The sequence below is a fragment of the Erythranthe guttata genome, chromosome 7 (genome assembly GCF_056151865.1).
Source record: "Erythranthe guttata isolate IM_541 chromosome 7, IM_541, whole genome shotgun sequence".
Taxonomy (NCBI): domain Eukaryota; kingdom Viridiplantae; phylum Streptophyta; class Magnoliopsida; order Lamiales; family Phrymaceae; genus Erythranthe; species Erythranthe guttata.
In genome coordinates this window covers 160,055-185,706 of record NC_142539.1, presented here as the reverse complement: position 1 = coordinate 185,706, position 25,652 = coordinate 160,055, and the positions used below count along the sequence as shown (strand labels likewise).

General features: G+C 31.3%; 1 protein-coding gene across 1 annotated transcript; it reads right to left on the bottom strand.

The window, feature by feature from the left end:
• Positions 1-24: 24 nt before the first annotated feature.
• Positions 25-2,538, bottom strand: RPS1 (ribosomal protein S1). The gene is made up of 7 exons (XM_012987140.2): positions 2,113-2,538; positions 1,383-1,658; positions 1,203-1,283; positions 831-1,112; positions 630-740; positions 391-477; positions 25-273 (listed from the first exon to the last, which is right to left on the bottom strand). The coding sequence occupies exons 1-7, from the start codon at positions 2,419-2,421 to the stop codon at positions 172-174; spliced, it is 1,248 nt and encodes a 415-aa protein (XP_012842594.1). The 5' UTR covers positions 2,422-2,538; the 3' UTR covers positions 25-171.
• Between the last annotated feature and the right edge of the window lie 23,114 nt (positions 2,539-25,652).

Below are 25,652 nucleotides of genomic sequence, written 5' to 3'. Positions count from 1 at the left end.
AATTGTTGAGTAACTGAGGATGCATTGATCACTTGAATAAATAAATAAATAGACATCAACAACCACTGCTAAATTCTTGACAACAATATAGAGAGATACAATAGGATGAATAACGTAGAAGTGAGGCCAAACACTACATACAGCTCAAAAGTTCAAAAATCGGTGCATTCATCAATCTTCAGCTGGGGGGATATCGCCTAAATCCAAACCTTCAACAGGCAAATCTGAAGTCAAAGGTCCTAGGATCCCTTCAGAGCTAAGGGTCAACCCACTCTGCACAGTGATAATAGATGTAGCGCCGTTTGTTAAACAAACATTAACGTAAAATAAGTGGGACTGAATGTAAATAGTCATTAACTGATAATAAAGAAAAGCAGATAATAATATTACCTCAGGTTGGAATCTTAACATATCAGCACGAGCCATGGCTTCTGCTTGAGCTATCCTTTGCCTGAATGTCTGAGCCATCTCTTCTGCCTGAAACTCACAACCAACAAATCATTCCATACACGTCACCAACATACTATCGTTCCACAGTTGTACTATTTGGGAACCAACCCCAAATTCCACTGATTTTTTTAATAATAATAATTAAAAGAAATAATTAATAACAATTTCACAAGACTTACCTTTTCAAAAACCAGCTTGGGATTGCGAATCATGTCACCAGGGGTAGGCTCTAACTTCTTAGTCGAGAGGCTGACCCGTCCTCTCTCACGGTCATGGCTTAGAATCATAACCTACACAATAATTTCGATTTCAGCAGATGAGTAACAAAATTCTTCAGAACGTAAGTAGGGTTCTTTTTTTTTTGGCAGAAGTGGTTGCACCTTTAAAGTATCACCGGGCTGAAGAACTGTAGCAATATCGGAGACACGATCGTGGCTGATCTGGCTGACATGCAAAAGGCCGTTAATTCCACCAATGTCTATGAAAGCACCATAAGGTTTCAAGCTCTGAACAGTTCCGATAACTACAGAACCAATTCCAAGCTGTGCTTGACTATCAGCCATGGCCTTACGGTTACTGAGGACTAGCCTCGACTGTTCCTCGTCAACTTCTACAAACTTTAGAGGAAGTTCTTTTTCCAGAAGTTCCTCTGCAGTTGATTTCTGATTTCAATTCACAAAACAACTCTCTTAGTTACTACATCTAATTAAACTGTAACATGAGCTAAACGCATGCGAGAACAAAGAACTAACAGTGGAGACTTGTGAAAATGGAACAAAACCACGAAGACCTTCCACCACTGCCACCACTCCACCTTTGTTAGCTCCAACTACCTGCTCGTTTATACAATTAAACTTCGCGTTAAACTTGCAAATTTGGATAGTGATAAAATGGGATAAAGTTAAGAGTTTAGTTCCGGTAAAAAAACCTACCTTACCCTTGACAACAACATCTTCAGCTTGAAGTTGTCTACACCTTTCCCAGGCAAGGTCGTACTGAATATTACGAAGGCTCAGGATTAAACTATCATCGGCCTCGTTCACTCCAATTATTACAAATTCTTCACGTAAACCAGGAACTATGCCTGCCTCTTCCACGTGTTTAAGGCCGTGGATTGATGCCTCTCTCAGAGGCAAGTATGCTGATGACTTTGCGGTTATGTCAACTAATGCACCGTTTGCATCTACGTTAAAAACTGTTCCTTTTACCTGAAACAAAAAAATTAAACAGACAATCAGACTCATACAACTCCCTTCACTGGTCTTTCTTTCTCTGTCATAGCCGAGAAAAAGCATAAAAAGAGAAATTCCGGCCCCACCAAGAAACTGTAAACGTTTGCAGATACTACTTCATGAGTAGCATAATCAAACAGCCAACCTTCATCATAAAATCTAACTCACCAACCTTTAGAGAGATCTAATGCATATTTGCTCATTATATTTTCAGCTATATCACAAGCCACAAAACGCATTATCCATCAAACCTAGATTATAAAAGCTATAGAATCCCTACTTGTATTTCACCCCCTCATTTTTTTCATGATTTTTCCAAATTCGCCGGTGCCAATCCAACATATGAAATCCAATTCACCTCAATCATAAAAAAAAATAAAATATAATAACAGATAAAAAATGGCAAATCTAATTCATAGAGGCATCTGACCTTGGTACCAATTTCGGAATTGAAATCGTATTTCTCAAGGGCATCGTGGAAGTCATCAATGGTGAAGGCGACACCTTCCAAGGGGAGAGTGCGGCACCTCTCGTACGCGTCCTCAAACATCTCCTTCAGCTTCATTCTCTCTCTTGTTTGTGCATTTGCAATAACAACAGCTGCTGCTGATATTACACTTCTCTTTCTCGGCAGCACCGTGTAGCAATGGTTCTTTGAAGCAGTCGAGAATTTGTTGTTTTCCACAGTTGATAATGGCGGACACTTTAGCCCACCAAATTGCTGTGCTAAGGACGCCATTTTTTCTTTCTTTCTGGGTTGAGAAGATTTGGTTGAGAAGAATCAATCGGGTTAGATAAGGTGAGGGAGAGAGAGAGAGAGAGAGAGAAGAGAGAGAAGAGAGAGGGCCCCACTTGATAATTGGGGATTTGATGGGCTTTCTTATACATATTTATTGGGCCCATATCATTCTCTTAACGGGCATTACCTTAAGGCCCATTAACATACAAACGGTGTATTATGCCCCTTTTGTGGATTAAATAATGTAAGTTTTTCGGTAAAGTTAGTGGAATGTGCAAAATACTATTTCATGATCAAAGTCATCAAAAAATTGGTGGAACGTCCAAAAGATTATTTCACGATCAAAATCATCAAAACTGTATACTATAGTACACAATTTTTTGGTTAAATTGGTGGAACGTCCAAAAAATTATTTCACGATCAAAATCACAAAAAACTGTATGCTATAGTACACATATTTTGGGTAAAATAGGTGAAACGTCCAAAACAAATTTTCACGATCAAAATCACAAAAAACCGTAGGCAATAGTACACAAATTTTAGGTAAATTGATGGAACGTCCAAAAAAAAAAATTTCACGATCAAAATCACAAAAAAACTGTATGCTAATATATAGTACACAGATTTTGGGTAAAATTCGTGGAACTTCCAAAAAATTATTTTACGATCAAAATCACAAAAAAACTTTATGCTATAGTACACATATTTTGGGAAAAAAATAGTGAAACGTCCAAAAAACTATTTCACGGCCAAATCACCAAAAAATGTATACTATTACTCATATTTTGCGCAAAATTCCATGACCGTTCCAAAAAAATTTTCACGGTCAAAGTTACAAAAAACTGTATGCTTTTAGTAAATAAAGTTTGGTTAAAATTGGTGGAATGTTCGAAAAACTATTTAACGATCAAAATTTCCGAAAATTGTATGCTATAGTACATATATTTTGGGTAAAATTGGTGGAACATGCAAAAAATTATTTCACGATCAAAATCCCAAAAAACTATATGCCATAGTACACCGATTTTGGATTAAATTGGTGGAACATGCAAAAATTTATTTCACGATCAAAATCACAAAAAACTGTATACTATATAGTAAACAAATTTTGGGTAAAATTGGTGGAACGTCCAAATAATTACTTCACGAGCAAAATCACCGAAAATTGTATGCTATAGTATAATTTTTTTTTAAAATTAGTAGAACGTCAAAAAAAAAAAAATTTTGTCACGATCAAAATAACAAAAGAATGTATGATATAGTACATATATTTTGGGGAAACTATGAGGAACATCCAAAAAACTTATTCACGATCAAAATCACCAAAAAATGTATGCTATGGTGCACAGACTGTGGACAAAATTGGTGGAACGTCCAAAAAATTATTCCACGATCAAAATTACTAAAAACTATATGCTATAGTACAAATATTTTAGGCAAAATTGGTGGAACGTCAAAAAACTTTTTGACGATCAAAATCACAAAAAATAGTATGCTATATAGTACACAAATTTTGGGTAAAATTGGTGGAACGTCAAAAAACTTATTTCACGATCAAGATCACCAAACAATATATGCTATAGTACACATATTTTGGGTAAAATTGGTGGATCGTCCAAAAACAGTTTTCACGATCTAAATCACCAAAAACATTAGGGTGTGGTACACAAATTTTGGGTAAAATTGGTGGAACGTCTAAAAAACTATTAGACGATCAAAATCACAAAAAACTGTATGTTATATAGTACACATATTTTGGGTAAAATTGGTGGAACGTCAAAAAAAAAAATATTTCAGGAGCAATTTCACCAAAAAACTGTATATGTTATAGTACACGTATTTTGGGTAAAATAGGTGGAACGTGAAAAAAAAAATTTCACGATCAAATCACAAAAAACTGTATGTTATAGTACACAGATTGTGGATGCAATTGGTGGAACGTTCAAAAAATTATTTCACAATCAAAATCACAACAAACTGTAAATTATAGTACACAGATTTTGGGTCACGTTTGTGGAACGTCCAATATCGATCAAAATCAACAAAACTGTATACTATGGTACACATATTTCGGACAAAGTTGGTGGAATGTCCAAAAAACTATTTCACGATCAAAATCAACAAAACTTGTACGCTATAGTACACAAAGTGTTGGTAAAATAGGTGGAACGTGCAAAAAAAAATTTCACGATCAAAATCACCAAAACATGTATGCTATAGTACACAGATTTTAGATAAAATCGATGGAACGTCCAAAAAAGATTTTAACGATCAAAATGACCAAAAACTGTATACTAGTACACATATTTTTGATAAAACTGGTGGAACGTCCAAAAAACTATTTCACAATCAAAATCAAAAAAAATGTATGCTATAAGTACACTGATTCTGGGTAGAATTGGTGGAATGTACAAAAAACTATTTCACGATCAAAATCACAAAAAATGTATACTATAGTCCACAGATTTTAGTTAAAATTGGTGCAACGTCCAAAAAACTATTTCACGATCAAAATAACCAAAAGTGTATACCACAATAAACAGATTTTCGGTGAAGTAGGTGGATTGTCCAAAAAACTATTTCACGATCAAAATCACCAAAATCTGAATGCTATAGTACATAGATTTTGGGTAAAACTCGTGGAACGACTTTTTGGCGATCAAAGTCACCAAAAGTTGTATAGTACAGTACACAAATTTTTGGTAAAATTAGTGAAATGTCCAAAAAAAATTTTCACAAACATAATCACCAAAAACTGTATACTATAGTCCACAAATTTTTAACTAAAATTGGTGCAACATCCGAAAAACTATTTCACGATCAAATCATCAAAACTGTATACAATGTGGTACACAGATTTTGGGTGAAATTGGTGAAACGTTTAAAAACCTATTTCACGGTCAAAATCACCAAAATCTGTATGCTATAGTACTCAGTTATTGGGTAAAACTGGAGGATCGACAAAAAAACCCTTTTAACGATCAAAATAACAAAAAACTTTATACTATAGTACACAGATTATTGGTAAAATTGGTGAAATGTCCAAAATTTTGTTTTCACTATCAAAATCACCAAAAACATTATACTATAGTCCACAGATTTTAGTTAAAATTACTGCAACGTCCAAAAACCTGTTTCACAATCAAAATTACCGAAACTGTATACCATAGTACACAGGTTTTGGATGAAATTGGTGGAACGTCCAAAAATCTATTTCACGATCAAAATTACCAAAACTGTATACCATAGTACACAATTTTGTGTGAAATTGGTGAAACGTCCAAAAAACTATTATACGGTCAAAATCTGTATGCTATATAATACACCGAGTTTGGGTAAAACTGGTGGAACGACCAAAAAACCCCTTTAACGATCAAAAATCACCAAAAACTGTATACTATAGTACACATATTTTTGGTAAAATTGGTGGAATGCCCAAAAAACTTTTTCACGATCAAGATCACAAACAATTGTATACAATATTCAACAAATTTTAGTTAAAAGTGGTGCAACCTCCAAAAACCTATTTCACGATCAAAATCATGTAAACTGTATACTATGGTACACATATTTTTGTTAAAATTTGTGGAATGTCCAAAAAACTAATTCATGGTCGAAATCACAAAAAAATGTATGCTTTAGTACACAGATTTCGGGTAAAACTGGTGGAACGACCAAAAAACTTTTTCACAATCAAAATCACCAAAAAATGTATACTATATAGTACACAAAATTTTGGTAAAATTGGTGGATTGTCCAAAAAACTTTTTCACGATCAAAATCACAAAAACCTGTATATTATATGACAAAGATTTTGGGTAAAACTGGTGGAACGACAAAAAAAAAAAAAAAAAAAAAAACTCACGATCAAAATGACAAAAAAATGTGTACTATAGTACACATATTTTTGTTAAAATTGGTGGAATGTCCAAAAACCTTTTTCACAATTAAAATCACCAAAATGTGTATGCTATATAGTACACAGATTTTGGGTAAAACTGGTGGAACGACCAAAATTTTTTTTCACGATGAAATTCAACAAAAAAGCGTATACTATCGTACACATATTTGGGTGCTATTCGTAGAACGTCCACAAAACTATTTCACGATCAAAACCACCAAAATCTGTATGCTATAGTACACAGATTTTGGGTAAAACTGGTGAAACGACCAAAAAAACCTTTTAACAATCAAAATAACAAAATACTGTATACTATTCTACACTTTTTTAGGTAAATTTGGTGGAATGTCTAAAAAGCTTTTTCACGATAAAAATCACAAAAAATGTATGCCATAGTCCACATATTTTAGTTAAAATTGGTGCAACGTCCAAAAAACTATTTCACGATCAAAATAACCATAAGTGTATACCATAATACACATATTTTGGGTGAAATTGGTGGATTGTCCAAAAACTATTTCACGATCAAAATCACCAAAATCTGTATGCTTATAGTACACATATTTTGGGTAAAACTGGTGGAACGACTAAAAAACTTTTTCACGATCAAAGTCACCAAAATTTGTATACTACAGTACATAGATTTTTGGCAAAATTGGTGGAATGTCCAAAAAAAAATTTCACGAACATATTCACCAAAAACTGTATACTATAGTCCACAAAGTTTTAATTAAAATTGGTGCAACGTCCGAAAAACTATTTCACGATCTAAATCACCAAAACTGTATACAATGTGGTATACAAATTTTGGATGAAATTGGTGAAACGTTCAAAAACCAATTTCACGGTTAAAATCACCAAAATCTGTATGCTATAGTATACAGATACTGGGTAAAACTGGTGGATCGACAAAAAAACCCTTTTAACGATTAAAATAACAAATAACTGTATACTATATAGTACACATATTATTGGCGAAACGATCAAAAACCTATTTCACGGTCAAAATCACTAAAATCTGTATGCTATACTATATACTGATCTACACATTTTATGGTAAATTTGGTGGAATGTCTAAAAAGCTTTTTCACGATCAAAATCGCAAAAAATGTATGCCACAGTCCACAGATTTTAGTTAAAATTGGTGCAACATCCGAAAAACTATTTCACGATAAAAATCATCAAAACTGTATACAATGTGGTACACAAATTTAGGATGAAATGTTCAAAAACCAATTTCCCGGTTAAAATCACCAAAATCTGTATGCTATAGTACACAGATATTGGGTAAAACTGGTGGATCGACAAAAAAACCCCTTTAACGATCAAAATAACAAATAACTGTATACTATAGTACACATATTATTGGCGAAACGATCAAAAACCTATTTCACGGTCAAAATCACTAAAATCTGTATGCTATACTATATACTAATCTACACATTTTATGGTAAATTTGGTGGAATGTCTAAAAAGCTTTTTCACGATCAAAATCACAAAAAATGTATGCCATAGTCCATATATTTTAGTTAAAATTGGTGCAACGTCCAAAAAACTATTTCACGATCAAAATAACCATAAGTGTATACCATAATACACATATTTTGGGTGAAATTAGTGGATTATCCAAAAACTATTTCACGATCAAAATCATCAAAATCTGTATGCTATAGTACACAGATTTTGGGTAAAACTGGTGGAACGACCAAAAAAACTTTTTCACGATCAAAGTCACCAAAAATTGTATTCTACAGTACATAGATTTTTGGTAAAATTGGTGGAATGTCCAAAAAACATTTTCACGAACATATTCACCAAAAACTGTATACTATAGTCAACAGGTTTTTAATTAAAATAGGTGCAACGTCCGAAAAACTATTTCACGATCAAAATCATGAAAACTGTATACAATGTGGTACACAAATTTTGGATGAAATTGGTGAAACGTTCAAAAACCAATTTCACGGTTAAAATCACCAAAATCTGTATGCCATAGTATACAGATATTGGGTAAAACTGGTTGGTCGACAAAAAAACCCTTTTGACGATCAAAATAACAAATAACTGTATACTATTAGTACACATATTATTGGTGAAACGTTCAAAAACCTATTTCACGGTCAAAATCACTAAAATCTGTATGCTATACTATATACTAATCTATACATTTTATGGTAAATTTGGTGGAATGTCTAAAAAGCTTTTTCACTATCAAAATCACAAAAAATGTATGCAATAGTCCACATATTTTAGTTAAAATTGGTGCAACGTCCAAAAAACTATTTCACGATCAAAATAACCATAAGTGTATACCATAATACACATATTTTGGGTGAAATTGGTGGATTGTCCAAAAACTATTTCACGATCAAAATCACCAAAATCTGTATACTTATAGTACACATATTTTGGGTAAAACTGGTGGAACGACCAAAAAACGTTTTCACGTTCAAAGTCACCAAAAATTGTATACTACAGTACACATATTTTTGGTCAAATTGGTGGAATGTCCAAAAAAATTTTTTACGAACATATTCACCAAAAACTGTATACTATATAGTCCACAGATTTTTAATTAAAATTGGTGCAACATCCGAAAATTTATTTCACGATAAAAATCATCAAAACTGTATACAATGTGGTACACAAATTTAGAATGAAATGTTCAAAAACCAATTTCCCGGTTAAAATCACCAAAATCTGTATGCTATAGTACACAGATATTGGGTAAAACTGGTGGATCGACAAAAAACCCCTTTAACGATCAAAATAACAAATAACTGTATACTATAGTACACATATTATTGGTGAAACATTCAAAAACCTATTTCACGGTCAAAATCACTAAAATCTGTATGCTATACTATATACTAATCTACACATTTTATTGTAAATTTGGTGGAATGTCTAAAAAGCTTTTTCACGATCAAAATCACAAAAAATGTATGCCATAGTCCAAATATTTTAGTTAAAATTGGTGCAACGTCCAAAAAACTATTTCACGATCAAAATAACCATAAGTGTATACCATAATACACATATTTTGGGTGAAATTGGTGGATTGTCCAAAAACTATTTCACGATCAAAATCACCAAAATCTGTATGCTTATAGTACACAGATTTTGGTTAAAACTAGTGGAACGACTAAAAAACTTTTTCACGATCAAAGTCACCAAAAATTGTATACTACAGTACACAGATTTTTGGCAAAATTGGTGGAATGTCCAAAAAAAATTTTCACGAACATATTCACCAAAAACTGTATACTATAGTCCACAAAGTTTTAATTAAAATTGGTGCAACGTCCGAAAAACTATTTCACGATCTAAATCACCAAAACTGTATACAATGTGGTATACAAATTTTGGATGAAATTGGTGAAACGTTCAAAAACCAATTTCACGGTTAAAATCACCAAAATCTGTATGCTATAGTATACAGATACTGGGTAAAACTGGTGGATCGACAAAAAAACCCTTTTAACGATTAAAATAACAAATAAGTGTATACTATAGTACACATATTATTGGCGAAACGATCAAAAACCTATTTCACGGTCAAAATCACTAAAATCTGTATGCTATACTATATACTAATCTACACATTTTATGGTAAATTTGGTGGAATGTCTAAAAAGCTTTTTCACGATCAAAATCGCAAAAAATGTATGCCACAGTCCACAGATTTTAGTTAAAATTGGTGCAATGTCCAAAAAACTATTTCACGATCAAAATAACCATAATTGTATACCATAATACACATATTTTGGGTGATATTGGTGGATTGTCCAAAAACTATTTCACGATCAAAATCACCAAAATCTGTATGCTATAGTACACGGATTTTGGGTAAAACTGGTGGAACGACCAAAATTTTTTTTCACGATCAATGTCACCAAAAATTGTATACTACAATACACATATTTTTGGTAAAATTGGTGGAATGTCCAAAAACAATTTTTACGAACATATTCACCAAAAACTGTATACTATAGTCCACAGATTTTTAATTAAAATTGGTGCAACATCCGAAAAGCTATTTCACGATAAAAATCATCAAAACTGTATACAATGTGGTACACAAATTTAGGATGAAATGTTCAAAAACCAATTTCCCGGTTAAAATCACCAAAATCTGTATGCTATAGTACACAGATATTGGGTAAAACTGGTGAATCGACAAAAAAAACCCCTTTAAGGATCAAAATAACAAATAACTATATACTATAGTACACATATTATTGGCGAAACGATCAAAAACCTATTTCACGGTCAAAATCACTAAAATCTGTATGCTATACTATATACTAATCTACACATTTTATGGTAAATTTGGTGGAATGTCTAAAAAGCTTTTTCACGATCAAAATCACAAAAAATGTATGCCATAGTCCACATATTTTAGTTAAAATTGGTGCAACGTCCAAAAAACTATTTCACGATCAAAATAACCATAAGTGTATACCATAATACACATATTTTGGGTGAAATTGGTGGATTATCCAAAAATTATTTCACGATCAAAATCATCAAAATCTGTATGCTATAGTATACAGATTTTGGGTAAAACTGGTGGAACGACCAAAAAAACTTTTTCACGATCAAAGTCACCAAAAATTGTATACTACAGTACATAGATTTTTGGTAAAATTGGTGGAATGAGCAAAAAACATTTTCACGAACATATTCACCAAAAACTGTATACTATAGTCAACAGGTTTTTAATTAAAATAGGTGCAACGTCTGAAAAACTATTTCACGATCAAGATCATCAAAACTGTATACAATGTGGTACACAAATTTTGGATGAAATTGGTGAAACGTTCAAAAACCAATTTCACGGTTAAAATCACCAAAATCTGTATGCTATAGTATACATATATTGGGTAAAACTGGTGGGTCGACAAAAAAACCCTTTTGACGATCAACATAACAAATAACTGTATACTATTAGTACACATATTATTAGTGAAACGTTCAAAAACCTATTTCACGGTCAAAATCACTAAAATTTGTATGCTATACTATATACTAATCTATACATTTTATGGTAAATTTGGTGGAATGTCTAAAAAGCTTTTTCACGATCAAAATCACAAAAAATGTATGCCATAGTCCAAATATTTTAGTTAAAATTGGTGCAACGTCCAAAAAACTATTTCACGATCAAAATAACCATAAGTGTATACCATAATACATATATTTTGGGCGAAATTGGTGGATTATCCAAAAACTATTTCACGATCAAAATCACCAAAATCTGTATGCTATAGTACACAGATTTTGGGTAAAACTGGTGGAACGACCAAAAAACTTTTTCAAGATCAAAGTCACCAAAAATTGTATACTACAGTACATAGATTTTTGGTAAAATTGGTGGAATGTCCAAAAAAAATTTTTACGAACATATTCACCAAAAACTGTATACTATAGTCCACAAATTTTTAATTAAAATTGGTGCAACGTCCGAAAAACTATTTCACGATCTAAATCACCAAAACTGTATACAATGTGGTTCACAAATTTTGGATGAAATTGGTGAAACGTTCAAAAACCAATTTCCCGGTTAAAATCACCAAAATCTGTATGCTATAGTACACAGATATTGGGTAAAACTGGTGGATCGACAAAAAAACCCTTTTACCGATCAAAATAACAAATAACTGTATACTATAGTACACATATTATTGGTGAAACGTTCAAAAACATATTTCACGGTCAAAATCACTAAAATCTGTATGCTATACTATATACTAATCTACACATTTTATGGTAAATTTGGTGGAATGTCTAAAAAGCTTTTTCACGATCAAAATCACAAAAATGTATGCCATAGTCCACATATTTTAGTTAAAATTGGTGCAACGTCCAAAAAACTATTTCACGATCAAAATAACCATAAGTGTATACCATAATACACATATTTTGGGTGAAATTGGTGGATTGTCCAAAAACTATTTCACGATCAAAATCATCAAAATATGTATGCTATAGTACACAAATTTTGGGTAAAACTGGTGGAACGACCAAAAAACTTTTTCACGATCAAAGTCACAAAAAACTGTATACTACAGTACACATATTTTTGGTAAAATTGGTGGAATGTCCAAAAAAAAATTTCAGGAACATATTCACCACAAAATGTATACTATAGTCCACAGATTTTTAATTAAAATTGGTGCAACGTCCGAAAAACTATTTCACGATCTAAATTACCAAAACTGTATACAATGTGGTACACAAATTTTGGATGAAATTGGTGAAACGTTCTACAAACCAATTTCACGGTTAAAATCACCAAAATCTGTATGCTATAATAGTACACAGATATTGGGTAAAACTGGTGGATCGACAAAAAAACCCTTTTAACGATCAAAATAACAAATAACTGTATACTATAGTACACATATTATTGGTGAAACGTTCAAAAACCTATTTCACGGTCAAAATCACTAAAATCTGTATGCTATACTATATACTAATCTACACATTTTACGGTAAATAATTTGATGGAATGTCTAAAAAGCTTTTTCACGATCAAAATCACAAAAAATGTGTACCATAGTCCACAGTTTTTAGTTAAAATTGGTGCAACGTCGAAAAAACTATTTCACGATCAAAATAACCATAAGTGTATACCATAATACACATATTTTGGGTGAAATTGGTGGATTGTCCAAAAACTATTTCACGATCAAAATCACCAAAATATGTATGCTATAGTACACAGATTTTGGGTAAAACTGGTGGAACGACCAAAAAACCCTTTTAACGATCAAAGTCACAAAAAATTGTGTACTACAGTATACATATTTTTGGTAAAATTGGTGGAATGTCCAAAAAACTTTTTCCCTATCAAAATCAGCAAAATCTGTATACTATAGTACACAAATTTTTGGTGGAAATTGGTGGAATGTCAAAAAAAGTTTTTCACGAACAAAATCACCACGAACTATATACTATAGTCTACAGATTTTTAATTAAAATCGTTGCAAAGTTGAAAAAACTATTTCACGGTCAAAATCACCAAAACGGTATACCATAGTACACATATTTTGGGTGAAATTGGTGTAACGCCGACAAAAATATTTCACGGTTAAAATCACCAAAATCTGTATGCTATAGTACACAAATTTTGGGTAAAACTGGTGGAACGACCAAAAAACCCTTTTAACGATTAAAATCACAAAAAACTGTATACTATAATGCATATTATTGGTAAAATTTGTGGAATATCAAAAAACTTTTTCACGATCAAAAGCACCAAAAACTGTATACTATAGTCCACAAATTTTAGTTAAAATTGGTGCAACGTCCAAAAAGCTATTTCACGATCAAAATCACCAAAACTGTATACCATAGTACCCAGATTTTGGGTGAAATTGGTGGAACGGCCAAAAAACTATTTCACGATCAAAATCACCAAAATCTGTATGCTTTAGTACACAGATTTTAGGTAAAACTGGTGGAACGACAAAAAAACTTTTTCACGATCAATATCACCAAAAACTAGATACTATATTACACAGATTTTTGGTAAATTGATGGAATGTCTAAAAGAATTTTTCACGGTCAAAATCACCAAAAATTGTATAATATATTCCACATATTTTATTTAAAATTGGTGCAACATCCAAAAAACTGTTTCACGATCAAAATCACCAAAACGGTATATCAGTACACAGATTTTGGGTAAAACTGGTGGAACGACCAAAAAACCCTTTTAACGATCAAAATCACAAAAAACTGTATACTATAGTACACATATTATTTGTTAAATTGGTGAAATGTCCAAAAACTTTTTCACGATCAGAATCACAAAAAACTGTATACTATAATCCACATATTTTAGTTAAAATTGGTGCAACGTCCAAAAAACTATTTCTCGATCAAAATCACCAAAACTGTATGCCATGGTACACAGATTTTGGGTGAAATTGGCGGAACGTCCAAAAAACTAATTTACGATCAATATCACCAAAATCTGTATGCCTTAGTACACAGATTTTGGGTAAAACTGGTGGAATGACCAAAAAACGTTTTCAGGATCAAAATAACCAAAAACTGTATATTGTATTATATAGCATACAATTTTTGGTAATTTTGATTGTGAAAAAGTTTTTTGGACATTCCGCCAATTTTACCCTAAATATGTGTACTATATAGTATACACTTTTGGGTGATTTTGGCCGGGAAATAGTTTTTTGAACTTTCCACCAATTTTACCCAAAATACAAGTACTATAGCATACAGTGTTATGTCATGTAGATCGTGAAATCAATTTTTTGATCTTGAAATATGTTTTTAGACATTTCACCAATTTTACCCAAAATATGTGTACTATAATATACAATTTTTGGTGATTCTGATCACGAAATAATTTTTTGGACGTTCAACAGTTTTGTCCAAAATCTGTGTACTATATTGGTGATTTTGCTCGTGAAAAAGTTTTTTCGGCGTTCCACCAATTTTACCCAAAAACTGTGTACTATAGCATACAGTTTTTGGTGATTTTGAGTGTGAAAAAGTTTTCTGGGTATTCGACCTATTTTACCATAAATCTATGTACTATAGTATACAGTTTTTGGTGATTTTGGTCGTGAAATAGTTTTTTGGACGTTCCACCAATTTTACCCAAAATATGTGTACTGTAGCATACAGTTTTTTGTGATTTTGATCGTGAAATATTTTTTTGCATGTTTCACCAATTTAACCCAAAATATGTATAGCATAGAGTTTTTTTGTGATTTTGATCGTGAAATAATTATTTTTATGTTCCACCAATTTTACCCATAATCTGTGTACTATAGCATACAGTTTTCGGTAATTTTAACCGTGAAGTAGTTTTTTGTACATTCCTCCAATTTTACCCAAAATCTGTGTATTATAGCATACAATTTTTGGTGATGTTGATTGTGAATTTTTTTTTGGACGTTCCACCAATTTTACCCTAAATATGAGTACTATAGCATACAATGTTTGGTGATTTTGATCGTGAAATAGTTTTTTGGACGTTCCACCAGTTCTATATAAAATCTGTGTACTAGCATACATGTTTTGGTGATTTTGATCGTGAATTTTTTTTTGGACGTTCCACCTATCTTACCAACACTTTGTGTACTATAGCATACAAGTTTTGGTAATTTTGATCGTGAAATAGTTTTTTGGACGTTCCACCAATTTTGTCCAAAATTTGTGTATCATAGCATACAAGTTTTGTTGATTTTGATCGATAAATAGTTTATTGGACGTTCCATAAATGTGACCCAAAATCTGTGTACTATAATATACACTTTTTTGGTGGTTTTGATTGTAAAATAAATTTTTAGAATGTTCCACCAATTGCATCCACAATCTGTGTACTATAACATACAGTTTTTGATGATTTGATCGTGAAAAGGTTTTTTGGACGTTCCACCTAATTTAAATAAAATCTGTGGAATATAGTATACGACTTTTGGTGATTTTGGTCGTGAAAAGGTTTTTTGGACATTCCACCAATTTACCAAAAATCTGTGGGATATAGCATGCAGTTTTTTGTGATTTTGATCGTGAAATAATTCTTTGGACGTTCGACGAATTTTACCCAAATTCTGTGTAATATAGCATACAATTTTTGCTGATTTTCATCGTGAAAAAGTTTTTTGAACGTTCAACCAGTTTTACCTAACATTTGTGTACTATAGCATACGGTTTTTGGTGATTTTAATCGTGAAAAAGTTTTTAGGACGTTCACCAATTTCGTCCAAATAATGTGTACTATAATATACGGTCTTCGGTGATTGTAATCGTGAAATAGTTTTTTAGACATTGAATCAATTTTATCCAAAATATGTACTATAGCATACAACTTTTGGTGATTTTGATCGTGAAATAATTGTTTGGATGCTCCACCAATTTTACACAAAATCTGTATACTATAGCATTAAGTATTTAGTGAGTTTGATCGTGAAAAAGTTTTTTCGGCGTTCCTCCAATTTTACCCAAAACTTTTGTACTATAGCATATAGATTTTGGTAATTTTGATTGTGAAAAAGTTTTTTTGGACGTTCCACCAATTTTACCCAAAATATGTGTACTATAGCATACAGCTGTTTGTGATTTGGATCGTGAAATAATTTTTTGCATGTTCCTCCAATTTTACCCAAAATTCGTGTACTATAGCATACAATTTTTTTTGATTTAGATCGTGAAATAGTTCTTTGCACGTTTCACCATTTGTTTCCAAAATCTGTGTCCTATAACGTATAGTTTTCGGTAATTTTGATCGTGAAATAGTTTTTTGGACGCTTCACCAATTTTACCTAAAATCTTTGTACTAAAAGTATATAATTTTGATGATTTTGACCGTGAATATGTTTTTTGGACGTTCCAGGAGTTTTGCCCAAAATATATGTAATGGTATACAATTTTTTATGATTTTGGCCGTGAATTAGTTTTTCGAACGTTTCACTACTTTTACCCATAATCTGTGTAGCATACAGTTTTTTTTTTTTTTTTTTTTTTTTTGTGATTTTGATCGTGAAATAATTTTTTGGACGTTCGACGAATTTTATACAAAATTCATCGTGAAAAAGGTTTTGGGACGTTCCACCAATTTTACCTAAAATCTGTGTACTATATAAGCATACGATTTTTGGTGATTTTAATCGTGAAATAGTTTTTTAGTTGTTCAACGAATTTTATCTAAAATATGTGTACTATACCATACAGTTTTAGGTGAGTTTGATCGTGAAAAAGTTTTTGGAGGCTCCACCAATTTTACACAAAATCTATATACCATAGCCTTGAGTTTTCGGTGATTATGATCGTGAAAAAGTTTTTTGGTTTTTCTACCAATTTTACTTAGAATCTGTTTACTAGCATACAGTTTTTGGTGATTTTGATCGTGACGTTATTTTTTAGACGTTTCACCAATTTTACCCAAAATATGTGTACTAAAGGATACGGTTTTTGGTGATTTTGATCGTGAAAAAGTTTTTTGGATTCTCCACCAATTTTACCCTAAATTTGTGAACTATAGCATAATTTTTTTGGCGATTTTGATCGTGAAATAGTTTTTTGGACGTTCCACCAATTTTGTCAAAAACCTGTGTATTATGCATACAGTTTTTGGTGATTTTGATTGTGAATTTTTTTTTTTGGACATTCCACTAATCTTACCCTAAATTTGTGTACTATAGTATACAGTTTTTGGTGATTTTGGCCGTGAAATAGTTTTTTGGATGTTTCACTAAGTTTACCCAAAATCTGTGTTCTATATCATACAGTTTTTTGTGATTTTGATCGTGAAATATTTTCTAGGACGTTCGACGAATTTTTCCCAAAATCTTTGTACTATTATAGCATACACTTTTTGCTGATTTTCATCGTGAAAAGGTTTTAGGACGTTCCACCAATCTTGCCTAAAATCTGTGTACTATAACATACAGTTTTTGGTGATTTTGATCGTGAAAAAGTTTTTTTGGACTTTCCACCAATTTTGCTTAGAATTTGTTTACTATAGCATACATTTTTTGGTGATTTTGATCGTGAAATCATTCTTTAGACGTTTCACCAATTTTACTCAAAGTATGTGTACTATAGTATACTGTTTTTTGTGATTTTGATGGTGATCAAGTTTTTTGGACTTTCCACCAATTTTACCCTAAATCTGTGAACTATAGCATAAAAGTTTTGGCGATTTTGATTGTGAAATAGTTTTTTGGACGTTGCACCAATTTTGACCAAAACCTGTGTACTATAGAATACAGTTTTTGGTGATTTTGATTGTGAAAAAGTTTTTTTGACATTCCACAAATTTTACCATAAATTTGTGTACTATATAGTATACACTTTTTGGTGATTTTGGTCGTGAAATAGTTTTTTGGACGTTTCACTAATTTTACCCAAAATCCGTGTACATTATGAAGCAGTTTTTTGGAATTTTGATCGTGAAATAGTTCTTTGCATGTTCCACCCTTTTTTTTTTCCAAAATCTGTGTACTATAGCATACAGTTTTTTGTAATTTTTATCTTGAAATAGTTTTTTGGACGTTCCACCAATTTTCCCCAAAATCTTTGTACTAAAAGTACACAATTTTTGATGATTTTGACCGTGAAAAAGTTTTTTGGACATTCCAGGAGTTTTGTCGAAAATATTTGTAATAGTATACTGTTTTTTGTGATTTTGGCCGTGAAGTAATTTTTTGGACGTTTCACTACTTTTACCCAAAATCTGAGTACTACTATAGCATACAATTTTTTGTGATTTTGATTGTGAAATAATTTTTTGAACGTTCGACGAATTTTATACAAAATTCATTGTGAAATAGGTTTTTGGACGTTCCACCAATTTTACACAAAATTTGTATACTATAACATTCCGTTTTTGGTGTTTTTGATTGTGAAATTATTTTTTGGACATTCCACCAATTTTATCCAAAATCTGTGTACTATAGTACAAAGTTTTTTGTGATTTTTGTCGTGAAATAGTTTTTTGGACGTTCCACCAATTTTACCCAAAATATGTGTACTAGCATCCAGTTTTTTTGTGATTTAGATCGTGAAATAATTTTTTGTAGGTTCCACCAATTTTGCCCAAAATCTGTGTACAATACCATATAGTTTTTTTGTGATTTAGATCGTGAAATAGTTCTTGGCATGCTCCACCATCTTTTTCCAAAATCTGTACTATAGCATACAATTTTCGGTAATTTTGATCGTATAATAGTTTTATGGACGTTCCACCCATTTTACCCAAAATCTATGTACTAAAAGCATACAAGTTTTTATGATTTTGACCGTTAAAAATTTTTTTGGACGTTCCAAGAGTTTTGCCCAATATATTTGTAATAGTATACAGTTTTTTGTGATTTTGGCCGTGAATTAGTTTTTTGGACGTTTCACTACTTTTACCCAAAATTTGTGTACTATAGCATACGCTTTTTGCTGATTTTCATTGTGAAAACGTTTTTTGGACGTACAACCAATTTTACCTAAAATATGTGTACTATAGCATACGGTTTTAGGTGATTTTAATTGTGAAAAAGTTTTTAGGACGTTCACCAATTTCGTCTAAAATATGTGTACTAATATACGGTCTTTGGTGATTTTAATCGTGAAATAGTTTTTTAAGATATTCAACCAATTTTATCCAAAATATGTGTACTATATCATACAGTTTTTGGTGATTTTGATCGTGAAATAATTTTTTTGACGCTCCACCAATTTTACACAAAATCTATATACTATAGCATTAAGTATTTAGTGAGTTTGATCGTTAAAAAGTTTTTTCGGCGTCCCACCAATTTTACCCAAAACTTTTGTACTATAGCATACATATTTTGGTAATTTTGATTGTGAAAAATATTTTTGGACGTATCACTAATTTTACCCATAATATGTGTACTATAGCATATAGTTTTTTGTGATTTTAATCGTGAAATAATTTTTTGGACGTTCGATGAATTTTGACCCAAAATCTGTGTACTATAGCATAAAGTTTTTGCTACTTTTGATCGCGAAATAGTTTTTTAGACGTTCGACCAATTTTACCCAAAACCTGTGTACTATAGCGTACAGTTTTTGGTGAGTTTGATTGTGAAATAATTTTTTGGACGCTCCACCAATTTTACATAAAATTTGTGCACTATTGCATTCAGTATTTGGAGATTTTGACCGTGAGAAAGTTTTATGGGCATTACACCAATTTTACCCAAAACCTGTGTACTATATAGCATACAGGTTTTGGTAATTTTGATTGTGAAAAAGTTTTTTGGACATTCCGCCAATTTTACCATAAATTTGTGTAATATACAGTTCCACCAATTTGGACGTTCGACCAGTTTTACCCAAAATATGTGTACTATAATAGCATACAGTTTTTTATATTTTGATCGTGAAATAATTTTTTGCATGTTCCATCAATTTTACCCAAAATCTATGTACTATACCATACATTTTTTTGTTATTTAGATCGTGAAATAATTTTTTTCCACCAATTGTATCCAAAATATGTGTACTATAGCATACAGTTTTCGGTAATTTTGATCGTGAAATAGTTTTTTGGACGTTCCACCAATTTTACCCAAAATTTGTGTACTATATAGCATACAATGTTAGGTGATTTTGATTGTGAATTTTTTTTTTGGACGTTCCACCAATTTTACCCAAAATATGTGTACTATAGCAGACAATGTTTGGTGATTTTGATCCTGAAAAAGATTTTTGGACGTTACACCAATTTTATCAAAAATCTGTGTACTACAGCATACAGTTTTCGGTAATTTTGTCGTGAAATAGTTTTTTGGACGTTCCACAAAATTTACCCAAAATCTGTGTACTAAAAGCATAAAGTTTTTGGTGATTGTGACCGTGAAAAAGTTTTTTGGATGTTCCAGGAGTTTTGCCCACACTTTGTGAACTATAGTATACAATTTTGGTTATTTTGGCAATGAAATAGTTTTTTGGACGTTTCACTAATTTTATCCAAACTCTGTGTACTAGCATACAGTTTTTTGTGATTTTGATCATGAAATAAGTTTTTGGACATTCGAGAAATTTTACACAAAATTTATGTACTATTGCCTTCAGTTTTTGGTGATTTTGATCGTGAAAAAGATTTTTGGACTTTCCACCAATTTTACCCATAATCTGTGTAATATAGAATACAGCTTTTGGTTATTTTGATCGTGAAAATGTTTTTAGACGTTTCACCAATTTTACCCAAAATATGTGTACTATAGTATACAGTTTTTGGTGATTTTGGTCGTGAAATAATTTTTTGGACGTTCCACCAGTTTTTTTTCTGAAATCTGTGTACTATAGCATACACTATTTAATGAGTTTGATTGTGAATTTTTTTTTTGGGCGTTCCACCAATTTTACCCATAACATGTGTACTATGGCATACAGTTTTTGGTGATTTTGAGTGTGAAATTTGTTTTTGGACACTCCATCAATTTTACCCTAAATCTGTGTACTATAGTCTACAACTTTTGGTGATTTTGGTCGTGAAATAGTTTTTTGGACGTTCCACCATTTTTACCTAAAATATGTGTACTATAGCATACAGTTTTTTGTGATTTTCGTGAAATAATTTTTTGTATGTTCCACCAATTTTATAAAAAATATGTGTACTACAGCATACAATTTTCGGTAATTTTGATCGTGAAATAGTTTTTTGGACTTTCCACCAATTTTACACAAAATCTGTGTACTAAAAGCATACAGTTTTTGGTAATTTTGACAGTGAATTTTTTTTTTGGACATTCCATGAGTTTTGCCCAAAATATGTGTAATAGAATATAGTTTTTGGTGATTTTGGCTATGAAATAGTTTTTTGGATGTTTCACTAATTTTACCCTAAATATGTGTACTATAGTATATAGTTTATTGTGATTTTGACCGTGGAATAATTTTTTGGTCGTTCGACGAATTTTACCCAAAATCTGTGTACTATAGCATACAACTTTTGCTAATTTTGAACGTGAAAAAGTTTTTTGGACGTTCCACCAATTTTCCCTAAAATATGTGTACTATATAGCATACGGTTTTTGGTTATTTTCATCATGAAAAAGTTTTTTGGACGTTCCACCAATTTTGCCTAAAATATATGTACTATAATATATAGTCTTTGGTGATTTTAATCGTGAAATTCTTTTGTCAGACGTTCAACCAATTTTACCTAAAACATGTGTACTAAACCATACTTTTTTTGGTGAGTTTGATCGTGAAATAATTTTTTGGACGCTCCACCAATTTTACACAAAATACGTGTTCTTGAGCATTCAGTTTTATGTGATTTTGATCATGAAAAAGTTTTTTGAACTTTCCACCAATTTTACCCAAAATATATGTATTATAGTATACATTTTTTGGTGATTCTGATCATGAAATAATTTTTTGGACGTTCAACAGTTTTGTCCAAAATCTGTGTACTATATTGCATACAGTATTTGGTGATTTTGCTCGTGAAAAAGTTTTTTCGGCGTTCCACCAATTTTACCCAAAACCCGTGTACTGTATAGCATACAGTTTTTTGTGATTTTGAGTGTGAAAAAGTTTTCTGGGCATTCCACCAATTTTACCATGAATCTGTGTACTATATACAGTTTTTGGTGATTTTGGTCGTGAAATAGTTTTTGGACGTTCCATCAATTTTACCCAAAATATGTGTACTGTAGCATATATTTTTTTGTGATTTTGATCGTGAAATATTTTTTTGCATGTTTCACCTATTTAACCCAAAATATGTGTACTAGCAAAGAATATTTTGTGATTTTGATCGTGAAATAATTTTTTGTATGTTCCACCAATTTTACCCATAATCCGTGTACTACAGCATACAGTTTTCGGTAATTTTGATCGTGAAATAGTTTTTTGCACATTCCATCAATTTTACCCAAAATCAGTATACTATAGCATACAATTTTTGGTGATGTTGATTGTGATTTTTTTTAGATGTTCCACCAATTTTACCCTAAATATGTGTACTATAGCATATAATGTTTGGTGATTTTGATCGTGAAATAGTTTTTTGGACGTTCCACCAGTTTTATCTAAAATATGTGTACTAGTATACAGTTGTTGGTCATTTTGATCGTTAAATTTTTTTTTGGACGTTCCACCTATCTTACCAACACTTTGTGTACTATAGCATACAAGTTTTGGTAATTTTGACCGTGAAATAGTTTTTTGGACGTTCCACCAATTGTGTCCAAAATTTGTGTACCATAACATACAGTTTTTGTTGATTTTGATCGATAAATAGTTTATTGGACTTTCCACAAATGTGACCCAAAATATGTGTACTATAATATACAGTTTTTTGTGATTTTGATTGTAAAATAATTTTTTGAATGTTCCACCAATTGCATCCACAATCTGTGTGCAATAACATACAGTTTTTGATTATTTGATTGTGAAAAAGTTTTTTGGACGTTCCACCTAATTTAAATAAAATCTGTGGAATATAGTATTCAATTTTTGGTGATTTTGAACGTGAAAAAGTTTTTTGGACATTCCACCAATTTACCAAAAATCTGTGTACAATATAGTATACAGTTTTTGGTGATTTTGATCGTGAAATTTTTTTTTTGACAAAATCATCAAAAATTGTATACTTTTTGTACATAGATTTTGGATAAAATTAAATTTGTGGAACGTCCAAAAAACTATTTCACGATCAAAATTACCGAAATATGTATGCTATAGTAAACAAATTTTGGAAAAAAATGGTTGAACACGCAAAGAACTATTTCACGATCTAAATCACAAAAACTGTACACAGATTTTGGGTAAAATTGGAGGAACATGCAAAAAATTATTTCACGATCCATATCACATAAAACTGTATGCTATAGTACACATATTTTGGGTAAAATTGGTGGAACGTCCAAAAAACATTTTCACTATCAAAATTACCAAAAGTTGTATGCTATATTGTACAAAAGTTTTGGGTAAAATTGGTGGAACGCCTAAAAAACTTTTTCACTATCAAACTCACCAAATACTTAATGCTATAGTATACAGATTTTGTATAAAATTGGTAGAGCGTCCAAAAAATTATTTCACGATCAAAATAACCAAAAATTGTATGCTATAGTACACATATTTTTGATAAAATTGGTTGAATGTCTAAAAAGCTATTTCACGATTGACATCACCAAAGACCGTATATTATAGTACACATGTTTTGGACGAAATTGGTGAGCGTCCTAAAAACTTTTTCACGATCAGAATCACCAAAAACCGTATACTATAGTACACTAATTTTAGGTAAAATTGGTTGAACGTCCAAAAAACTTTTTCACGATCAAAATTAGCAAAAACTGTATGCTATAGTACACAGATTTTGGGTAAAATTCGTCGAACGTCCAAAAAATTATTTCACGATCAAAATCACAAAAAAATGTATGCTATAATAGTACACATATTTTGGGTAAAAGTAGTGAAACGTCCAAAAAATTAATTCACGGCCAAAATCACAAAAAACTGTATACAATTACAGATATTTTGGGCAAAACTCCTGGAACGTCCAAAAAACTTTTTCACGGTCAAAATCATAAAAACTTGTATGCTTTTAGTACACAGATTTTTGGTAAAATGGGTGGAGCGTCCATAAAACTATTTCACGATCAAAATTACCGAAAATTGTATGCTACAGTACACAGATTTTGGAAAAAAATGCTGGAGCATGCAAAGAACTATTTCACGATCTAAAGCACAAAAAAATATATGCTTATTGTACACAGATTTTGGGTAAAATTGGTGGAACGTGCAAAAAATTATTTCACAATCTAAATCACAAAAAACAATATGCTAGTACACATATTTTGGGTAAAATTGGTGGAGCGTCCAACAAACTATTTCACGAAAAAAATCACCAAATACTTTATACTATATGTAGTACACAGATTTTGGGTAAAATTGGTGGAACGTCCAAAAAACATTTCACAATTAAAATCACCAAAAACAGAACATACAGATTTTGTGTAAAATTGGTGGAGCGCCCAAAAAATTATTTCACGATCAAAATCACCAAAAACTGTATACTATTATAGTACAGAGATTATGGTAAAATTGGTGACAAGTCCAAAAAACTTTTTCACGATCAAAATCACCAAAAATTGAATGTTATAGTACACTGATTTTGTGTAAAAGTGTATGCCATAGTCCACAGATTTTAGTTAAAATTGGTGCAGCGTCCAAAAAACTATTTCACGATCAAAATAACCATAAGTGTATACCATAATACACATATTTTGGGTGAAATTGGTGGATTGTCCAAAAACTATTTCACGATCAAAATCACCAAAATCTGTATGCTATAGTACACAAATTTTGGGTAAAACTGGTGGAACGACCAAAAAACTTTTTCACGATCAAAGTCACCAAAAATGTATACTATAGTACACATATTTTTGGTAAAATTGGTGGAATGTCCAAAAAAAAAATTCACGAACATATTCACCAAAAACTGTATACTATAGTCCACAGAATTTTAATTAAAATTGGTGCAACGTCTTAAAAACTATTTCACGATCAAAATTATCAGAACTGTATACAATGTGGTACACAAATTTTGGATGAAATTGGTGAAACGTTCAAAAACTAGTTTCACGGTTAAAATCACCAAAATCTGTATGCTATAATACACAGATATTGGGTAAAACTGGTGGATCGACAAAAAAACCCTTTTAACGATCAAAATAACAAATAACTATATACTATAGTACACATATTATTGATGAAACGTTCAAAAACCTATTTCACGGTCAAAATCACTAAAATCTGTATGCTATATTATATACTAATCTACACATTTTATGGTAAATTTGGTGGAATG